The sequence below is a fragment of the Natrix helvetica genome, assembly GCF_964273705.1.
Source record: "Natrix helvetica genome assembly, chromosome: 14".
Taxonomy (NCBI): Eukaryota; Metazoa; Chordata; class Lepidosauria; order Squamata; family Natricidae; genus Natrix; species Natrix helvetica.
This window is the reverse complement of record NC_138564.1, coordinates 13,272,045-13,281,513: the sequence shown is the minus strand read 5'-3', so window position 1 is coordinate 13,281,513 and position 9,469 is coordinate 13,272,045. Positions and strand designations below refer to the sequence as shown.

At 46.4% G+C, this 9,469-nt stretch overlaps 1 protein-coding gene across 3 annotated transcripts; it reads left to right on the top strand.

The window, feature by feature from the left end:
* The first annotated feature begins 27 nt into the window (after window positions 1–27).
* On the top strand, window positions 28–8,738 carry ZCCHC8 (zinc finger CCHC-type containing 8). 3 transcript variants are annotated; one of them, XM_081966309.1, is made up of 14 exons: window positions 28–367; window positions 1,525–1,565; window positions 1,868–1,942; window positions 2,482–2,587; window positions 2,767–2,844; window positions 3,155–3,258; window positions 3,954–4,019; window positions 5,061–5,121; window positions 5,225–5,367; window positions 5,586–5,728; window positions 6,129–6,250; window positions 6,751–6,834; window positions 6,959–7,073; window positions 7,267–8,738. In XM_081966309.1, exons 1-14 carry the CDS (start codon window positions 206–208, stop codon window positions 8,073–8,075), a joined length of 2,109 nt encoding a protein of 702 aa, XP_081822435.1. In that variant the 5' UTR covers window positions 28–205; the 3' UTR covers window positions 8,076–8,738. The 3 variants fall into 3 exon arrangements, with proteins under 3 accessions (XP_081822435.1, XP_081822436.1, XP_081822437.1); XM_081966310.1 differs by having other exon boundaries at window positions 29–367; window positions 7,432–8,738; XM_081966311.1 differs by having other exon boundaries at window positions 31–367; window positions 7,435–8,738.
* Window positions 8,739–9,469: the final 731 nt, after the last annotated feature.

Genomic DNA, 9,469 nt, shown 5'->3' with positions numbered 1-9,469 from the left:
ATGGGCGGCCAGCGTACCCGTCGCCCCGTTGCATGCCGGGCGCCGTAGTCTTGCAGCGCTGAGAGGGGGGAAAAACAGGCCTCGGCCGAAGCCCGAGACTGTGTTGAACGGCGGAGCTCGGTGCCGAGCGCCTTTTCCGGGCCTCCCCGCAGCGGCGGCCTTCGCCTCCTTCTCGCCCACCGCGCCTCGGCTCCCGCGCGCCAAGATGGCGGCCGAGGTGGACTTCGGCGACCGCGAGCTCTTCCAGCAGCTGGAGGCCGACGAAGAGGCGCCCGCTCTGGAGCCCGACCCGGCGGAAGAAGCTTCGGAGCTCCGCGAGCGGCTGAGGGAATCCGAGGAGACCATTAAGCAGCTGCGGGCGGAGAATATCCTGCAGCCGGGCGAAGGGCAGCGCCGCCCCGGCTGGAAAGGCCGCCTCCGCCCCGGCTGGGAGCGGCCTTCCTTGGGGGAGAGGGAGGCAACCGCTAAGGGAGGGGTCCCTGGCCGCCTTCGCTTCTTCCATTTCTCCCCCCCCCCCCCCGTCCCCAAAGGGATTTCTTCCCCAAACCCGGATTGAGTACAGGCAGTCCTCGATTTACGACCACAGTGGAGCCCGACGTTTCAGTCGCTAAGCGAGACATTTGCTGAGGGAGTTTCGCCTCATTTGCCACCTTTCTGGCCACTGTCGTTTAGGAAATTACTGCAGTTGTTGAGTCGGTAACACGGTTGTTAAGTGAATTTGGCTTCCCCATTGACTTTGCTGGTCAGAAGGTCGCAAGAGGGGATTCCCCGGGGACGCTGCAACCGTCCTAAGTACAAGCCAGTTGCCAAGCGTCCTAATTTTGATCGGGTGACCAGGAGGATGCAGCGACGGTAGTGCGGAAAACGGTCATAAGTCACTTTTTTCCAGCGCTGTTGTAATTTTGAACGGTCACAAACTGAATGGTTTAAAATCGAGGGTTGCCTGTAGATAGGAAAGCCGTTTGGGGGACTTTGGGCTGCTCCCCTCTCTTAGCCCAACCTACCTCACAGGGCTGTTGTTGGGGGGGGGGAAGTAGGCAGGTGGATTTGTTTTATCACATTTATAGACATCCTTATCTCGCTCCCAGAGCATCCCTGGGTGGGGTACAATTAAAAACAACCATGTACACCTATTATATCTCAGTAAAAGGCATATACAAATATTATACGAGGCAGTTGAAACAAGGATGGGATAATTTAAACCTAGATAGGTGGAGGGAAGAGCCTTCAACGGGCTAATTTATAAAGTCATAATAGTGGGCCAACAACAACAACAATAATAATAAACAACTAATCCTAAATTTGTGTGGCAAGCTCTGGGCAAGTAGCCAGAACCAGGTCTTCAAATTCTTTTCGAAGGCCAGGAAGGTGGGGGATTAGGTATTTTCTCTGCCTTGGGTCATATGTAAAAAAAGGTGAGATAAAATAACAATGAAGGAGGACTGGGGAGAGGTGGCTGCACAGGGATTCTCCTGGCTTCATTCCTTGTTATCTTGCCTTGCAATTCCTTAACCATTTTCACATCAGGAACTCAGAAGAAAACTGAACAACCTGGCTCGACCAAGGTAGGTTTCACCCTCTCAATTATTTGCAGTGTTTTGGCCAAGCAGAAGGTCTTCAGGTAGATTTGTAGTTGTTGGTCAAGGCTGTGAAATGCATGGAGAAGAGATTTATATGAGAGATCGAGGGGGGAAACGAGATCTGATCTCTCTCCAAGCTCTCAAAACTATCTTCGTAGTGTAAAAATAACAGAAGGTAAAATAGAAAATGAAAGACGTGTAATAATCTAAGGAATTGACATTAAAGTTATTCCGTAAGGGTCGGGAAACTACTTTCATACTGTAAACTATGCTTTTCTTTTTTTTAGTGGACTAACAGTGGATGACTGTAAACTTGATGGACCTTTGTTGCAGATCTTCTTCATGAATAATAGTGTTTCAAAGTGAGTACCTTCCTTTTATTGCCTGTGTTCATTTTCAGAAGGGTATGCATCTTAGACTACAAGACTTGTGGATCTAGATTTACAAGTGTGCTGGATTCCTGTTAGAGGAGATTTCCCATTAGTAGCTACCCATGTTTGGTAGATTCGTGTTTTTCATTGTTTAAAAAAAACGGAAGAGGCTTTGTAGTAAGTCTTTGCAGTAAAGGAGAGAAGACATTTTTTTAAAAAAAATAGTTTCCGTGTATCCAAGATTTTAAATGTTTGAGATTTGTTTCTATATGCAGTACGGAAACAAATTTGAATTTTTTCAATGCTAGCAGGAAGTCTACCCATTTTTTAAAATTACCTGTCTAGCTTTCTCTTTGGGAATTCAATCCACCTCTTCTTTTGTACTAGAGAAGTTTGCAGCACAAAAACATCAGCATTCATTAGGTATAAATGCAATATCAGAAATCCTTAGTCTTTGGCCTGTTGGCTTAAAAAAACAAAACTAAACAGAACAATTGATCCGTTCTACATTTTGATAATCTGTTATATAGGCAATATCACCAAGAAGTAGAAGAGTTTGTATCCAGTTTAGTTCAGAAATATGAGGAGCGACAGAGGAGTGAATTGGACAAGGCCTGCTTCAATGTGAAGCCACAGGTATCTCTCTTCTTGATTCATTCATCATGTGGTGAAAGATAACTTGTATTGCTGTCTTAGAGATCACTTATTTCTGTTCATGGGGTTGGTCCATCACAAACCCCTCACGGTGCTGATACTTCTGAACTTGATTGAAGAACATTGATTTAACTTTGTAAACTTGGTTTTCATTTTGTTAGCCTTCTAGCTTTGTCCTGGAAGAGGATCATAAAATAGCAAGCTCAAACGTGTCCAAAAAAGTCAAAGAGGCTTTTAGCGTAAGTTCCTTTTTGTTTCTGTGCTATGAGTGGTTTGAGTTTTTCTAGTTTATGGCATTAAGAAATGATTGATAACTGATAAAAATGACATGTGTAATTTTCGTTTTTTGTTGTTTTTAGTCCTGTAACTTTGTTTTTCCATTAATTGGTTGAACGTATAATTACTACTTGGGAATTTCCATATTCTCAAGTCATTTATTTAATGTACTTAATTATGTCAGAACTTAATATTTATGAAATATTTAAGTACATTTTCAGTGTGATGTTTTAGTCTGATTAAAATACTGACACTTTTTGACTCTTTCTCCAGGTTGTAGGAAGTGTTCTCTATTTTACCAATTTTTGTCTTGATAAACTGGGGCAGCCTATATTAAATGAAAATCCTCAGCTCACAGATGGATGGGAAATACCCAAGTATCCTATTTAGTTAACTGTCGTTCCCTTTTCCTATTAAGCCTTGCTACTTAACGCAATACTTCTAAAACAGATTGGGTTCCATTTATATATCTTCCAACATCTTAGTGCCCTAAGTCATCATTTCTTTGAATGAAACGTTTCGGGGGGGGGGGGGATTTCCTGCTCTGACTTAAAATGCTGTTGCACCTTAACGTTGAATTTCTGGAAAGGCAGGGGAGTAGCATTAACAGAATAACAGAGTTGGAAGGGACCTTGGAGGTCTTCTAGTCTAACCCCCTGCTCAGGCAGGAAACCTAGACCATTTCAGACCAAGGGTTGTCCGATTTCTTCTTAAGAACTTCCAGTCTTGGAGTACTCACAACTTCTGGAGGGAAGCTGTCCCACTGATATAATTGTTCTCCCGATCAGGAAATTTCTCCTTAGTTCTAGGTTGCTTCTCTCCTTGATTGGTTTCCATCCTTTGATGAGCCATTGATCAGATAAAATTAGCAGAGAAAAGAAACATCCAGTCTTGAGACGGCTAAGCTTTCAGTCAGGCTTTTATCATAATGCAGCTGATAATAATTCTGATCGTGCCCTGTTCTGAAAAGCAATTAGTGCCTTTTGGGTGGTGGCTAATATTATCTAGGCATACAAACCCCTAGGATTGCATTTTGCTTGATACGATGGCAATTCCTTATTGAATTCTTAAGATACCAGCAAGTTTTCACGCAGATTCTTTCTCTAGATGGACAAGAGATACAAGTAAAGTCTAAAAGGTTTGTATTTCTTTAAATCTACAAATGTTTCTGGTTTTATTTTTAAAAGTATGTCTTGTGATAGGTTAGGAATAGATAGGATTAGGGAGGGAAGTAAAAAAAAAAGCCCAGTTTACTTCATAATGTAAATTTTTCAGTTGGACTTTAAAAGGCATTATGGAATATGAGCATCTAAAAAAGAAAGCATAGGCAACACTTGTGTCCTCAAATCCCCATAAGAGGTATAAAAACAGGAGTCTTGATGCCCACCTGTTTCTTTCAAGAGAATCAGAATCTTGAAAACACCTGTCACAGGTGGCCTGTAGAATGTATGTTATTATCTCAGTTATAGGTTCTGTCTTCCAGCTCAAAACTTTGATAAAATACTTGTTTTTCTTGAAAAAAGCATGGCTGTGAATATTCCTTGGCAGCAATGCAAACATTGTGGTGCAACACTTAAAAGCCACACTATGCCTCACTGCCTGCGTCACAGTCGGCTTAGAATTTGTCCTGGCATCCAGGGCGTAACTATCACTTCAGTGGCGGGTTCTGGATCCCGCAGCGCATGCATGCATTTTAGCACCTCTGCAAGCCTCCACGATGCTCCAGCTGCCCAGCGGAGCATTGCGCAGGCGCTGTACGCGCTGTGCATCTGTGTGGAAGCACCAAAGACTTAAAAGACCGGTAAGGAGTTCAGGCGGGCGGGTGGGCCCTCCGGAGCACCGTACCGGAACGGTATCCGGTGCTCCGGGCAGGCTCCGGTACACCCGTACCGAGGCCTGCCGCCTGCAACCCACCACTGTATCACTTATTCATTTGACATCAGATTTTGTTTGCTCGTTCATATATCCAGTACCATTTCATTGCTCTGGTGGTGTGACTTTTTCCACCTTTAAAGTTGTAATGGGGCATTATTGATTTGCTCCTTTTGTGCTGCTACATCTAATGAGGCACCAAGAAGATTAGAGCAAGTGTTGGTGTTTTTTTTTTAAATAGTCACTGAGAGACTGTCAACAGCTCCAAATGTGTGCCTGTGTGTATGTGTTTTTTTTTAATAAACAGGCCCAAATCTCACTGTTTCAACTGTGGCTCTGAAGATCACCAGATAAAAGATTGCCCGCAGGTAAAGATGTATTTCAGTCTGTGCTTTTCGTAGCCTTATGGTGTCTAATGGCGCTTAGTAGCGTCCCGACGGCCTTTGTTCTTCCCTCCTATCTTAATTTTAGCCGCGAAACGCTGCCCGCATAAACGAAAAAAGAAAAGAGTTCATGGATGCTTGTGGGGAAACTGGCAACCCAAATTTCCAGCAGAGATATCACGTGGACGAAGTGGAAGAGCGGTTTGGACGCTTCAAACCAGGAATAATCAGGTACAGCTGGACCTCGACTTAATGGCTGCAATTGAGCCCACAATTTCAAATTCACAAAAAAGGGGCACAAATAAGGAATGGCAGATCCAGCCATTTCTTTAAGTCTAAACGTGCGCGATCCTTGCGTTTTCTCCATCGGCAGTCTTGAAACCAAACGGGCAAAACTGCGGCTCAAGTTTGTTGTGTTCTAACCGGACCTCCCTTCCCATCCCCTGCAGCGAGGAACTCCAGGATGCCCTCGGTGTCACCGAGAAGACGCTTCCTCCCTTCATCTACCGCATGCGGCAACTGGGTTATCCGCCAGGCTGGCTGAAAGAGGCAGAAATGGAGAAATCTGGCTTAATGCTCTACGACGGTAAAGGTAAGAGGGTGAAGACTCTCCATTTGCTCATACGAGCCGGCATTCCGGGCGCTGGCCCAACGTCTTCAAGTTGCCTAGGTTGAAAAACGCTGACATGTTGTTCACGTCCAGCGTTGGAAGGGACCTTGGAGGTCTTCCAGTCCAACCCCATGCTCAGGCAGAACTGTCTACTGCAGAAGACCGTGGCTTAGCGTGATGTGTTGAATGGGCAGGCTGAGCTTTTTTCCCAGCCCAGTTTCAACCCGTGGCTCATTAGCCGGTCAGGGCAGAGATGGGGAGCTTGTTCCTCGGAGCTCGTTAGGCCTTGTTCAATTCATGAAAGGTGTCCACCCTTCAGCCCGAAGCAAGAGAATGCATTTTGCCAATAATGTCCTCCAGGACTGATGTTGCTTTCTTACAGCGTCGCCCAGCAGTGAGGCAGAGGAGGAATCCCACCAGCAGAATCCGTGCGCCTCTTACGATCTCTCCAAGTTGATCAACTACCCAGGTTTTAACATGTCCACGCCAAGTGGGGTCACAGACGTAAGTGCCCGTTCCCCTGGCCGTGGTCTCTGCCCTTCCGCCTATGCCAGCTCACATTTCCCGCCATTCGCAGCGTACCACAGTCACAAGATCACCATTTATAACATTTTCGGCTGGAAAACTTTCGGGTTTTTTGCTTTCATTTTCCAGCCAAAAAAAAGAGAAAATCTTTGCAGACAATGGATTTACATAACGGCTGCAGCAAGGAAGGCTGTAAAATTGGTCATGTGGTGGCCTGCTTAACGACCTGCACGGTCATAAGACGAGGTGTATCTGTAGCTCCTATATTGGCTTAGGTGCCTTTGGGAAGGACTGTTGGAAAGAATATCTGTGGGTTTATGGCAGCAATAACTTTGAGTAGAGTTCATTCTTTCTTGCCTTGGTTCTTTGTATGAAAGATAACACAGCAAAGCTCCCTTGCAAGGGTATGCAAAGCTTGGACACTTATACTTTTGATTCCCTAATAGTTTCTTTCTTTCTCTTTTTGTGGGGGAACACAGGAATGGAGGATGTTTGGCTCGGTCCCTCTTCAGCCATCCCAGCAGAAAGAAATTTTTGCTCATTACCTTTCCACTTACCATTCGGTGAATATTTTTAAGCACGCTGGTCTATTTCGCCGAAACAAATAGGGGGGTGGGGTGGGGGAAGAGGGGGTTCCCCTCCGGGGTTCTTACTTTCTCTCCTTTGTTTCTCACCCCCCCCTCCCAGGCCAATCTCAAATCCAAGCCCAAAAGGCCCCCCTCTCACCAGAGCTCCCGTCATTCGAAGCGGCAGAAAGGAACCAGCGCTGAATTCTCCCCAGCCGACATGGAGATCGACTCCGGTATAACTTTCCTCTTAAAAACCCATCGCCATTTTTTAAAAAATTCACCCCCGATTTGCTTCTTTCCTTCCATCCCGTGAGCCCCCAGTAGAAACCCACCGTCATTTTTTCGAAGCGCCCCCCCCCCCCATCTTAGCTCCGACATGAGGCAGGTGAGTGATTAAAGCCATTGCTCTTCTCCTCCTCCTTTCAGATCTAGAAATGCCCCCTAGCTCTCCTGATTACGACAGCTTCCACTTCCAACCTCCGTTGCCTCCGGGGTCTCCGCTGATGGCCACTCCCCCCCCTCTGCCACAGGGCACCCCTCCAGCTACTCCCCCCAGCTTGACATCTCCTCAACCGCTGTCTTGTGTGCCAGCAGCCCTGCCTTGGACGCCGCCTGCCCCGCGGTCGGAGGACTCTGCCATGGACGAAGACACCTTGACTCTGGAAGAACTGGAGGAGCAGCAGCGGCTGATTTGGGCAGCCCTCGAGCAGGCGGAGAGCGGCAACAGCAACTCAGACCTCCCTGCCGGGACTCCCGTGGCCAGCAACTCCGGGACGTCATCCCCCTGCAGGACGGAGCTCTCCGTTGCCCTGGAGCAAGCGGACCCCCAGCAGCTGGAGGTCTCCAAAGCTGAACCCGACGACAAGCCTGAGCAGATACCCCAGACTCCCGAAGAGCCTCCCGAAGAGCCTGGCCCTCAGCAGGCCATTGAACTGGTGGATTTAACAGCCGAGGGGGAAGCCATTCCCATGGACTCTGAAGGCCAAACCTCCTGCTCCTCCTCAGATCCCGGCAGCCGCCTGAATCATAGCGACGCTCCTGCGATTCCCAACGCCAGCCAGCCACCCTTGTCCACCCCTCCCGGCCTCGTTCCCGACATGAGCAAGTTTGCCGCTGGGATCACTCCTTTCGAATACGACAACATGTCGGAATCCACCGGGACTTACCTCCGAATAAGGAGCGTGCTGAAAAAATACCCGAGAAGCCAACTGAAGAATAAGAAGCTTTCCCTTTAACAGCCCGACTCGGGCCAGGGACAAAAAAAATCAAACCCCAAACAAAATCAGGATTTGGGTGCTTTGCCCTTAAAGCACAAATGAAGCGCGAGAGACAGAAAGTGGGTGTTGCGTTCTTCCTAAAACCAAGTAATTTTGTTTTTAAAGAAAAACCTGGAGGAGAGGCTTCCACTTTGACCTCGAACCAGGACTGATACTTCCACAAATACACAAAGGTTTTGTGAAACTACTCCAATCCTGCATTACAGATACCCCTGAATGTTATTTTTTTCCCCAACTTGGGGTCAAATAGACCCTTGCCCCTCTCTCTACCAACCAAGGTTTTTGTCTCTTGCCAGACTTGTGCTTTCCACAGGGAGCTGATAGTTCTTAAAATACATTTACTGCCCGCGGCTTTTTAAAGGACCCTCGTTTTTTTAAAAAAATGCTTCCCCTCAAATTGTTGTGGTGATCCGACGGGAATAATCAGGGATGACTCAACCGTTCTCTTTACATCTTTTTTGAAAAGTTTTTTTTTAAGTGATTTAGGGGATTTAAATTTCTTTTTTTTAAAAAAAAAACAACGACACCGGCTTTTTGTTTCGGTAACATCGTCATCTTTGAACTTGCTGTACATATATTTGTGCTTGTGTACAGGGGTTTAATAAAACAATTTTTTTCATACATTTGTGTACCTATGTTAGCCTTGAGACAACTTATTCCTGGAAAGTCAAACTTCCAGCTTTATGGAGGATAAATATTGTGGGTTTTGTGCTATTTTTCCCCCCCTGTGCCTTTTTAAGGGAGTTAAAGGTAAAAGATTCCCCTCGCACATACGTGCTAGTCGTTCCTGACTCTAGGGGGCGGTGCTCATCTCCATTTCAAAGCCGAAGAGCCAGCGCTGTCCGAAGACGTCCGCATGGTCATGTGGCCGGCATGACTCAACGCCAAAGGCGCATGGAACGCTGTTCCCACCAAAGGGGGTCCCTATTTTTCTACTTGCATTTTTTACCTGCTTTCAAACTGCTAGGTTGGCAGAAGCTGGGACAAGTCACAGGGGCTCACTCCGTCACGCGGCGCTAGGGATTCGAACCGCCGACTTTTCTGATCAACAATCTCAGCGTCTTAGCCACTGGGCCATAAGGCCCCTATAATTTTTTATTGATATAAACTGTTTAAATAGCCGGCCATCTTTCAATCACCTTTGGGCATCTTCCAATCACTGCAAAGGAAAATTGGCATTAAAAAAATATTGACAGAAAGCCATAAATAACCCTCCCTGATTTAATCCTGCATGCATGGAAGAATTAGCTGCTTATTCAGAGTTGTTGCTTCCAACGTTCGTTTCGTCACAGGTTTCTTGCAAGATATTTGGATGGCCTTCCCTCCATTCTCCCAAAATGTATTTAGGTCCA

Coding starts and splice junctions, on each gene's coding strand:
- ZCCHC8 (XM_081966309.1), top strand. CDS start 206: ATGGCGGCCGAGGTGGACTTCGGCGACCGCGAGCTCTTCCAGCAGCTG. Junction 1,566..1,867: donor AACAACCTGGCTCGACCAAG/GTAGGTTTCACC, acceptor TCTTTTTTTTAG/TGGACTAACAGTGGATGACT. Junction 5,729..6,128: donor AATGCTCTACGACGGTAAAG/GTAAGAGGGTGA, acceptor GCTTTCTTACAG/CGTCGCCCAGCAGTGAGGCA.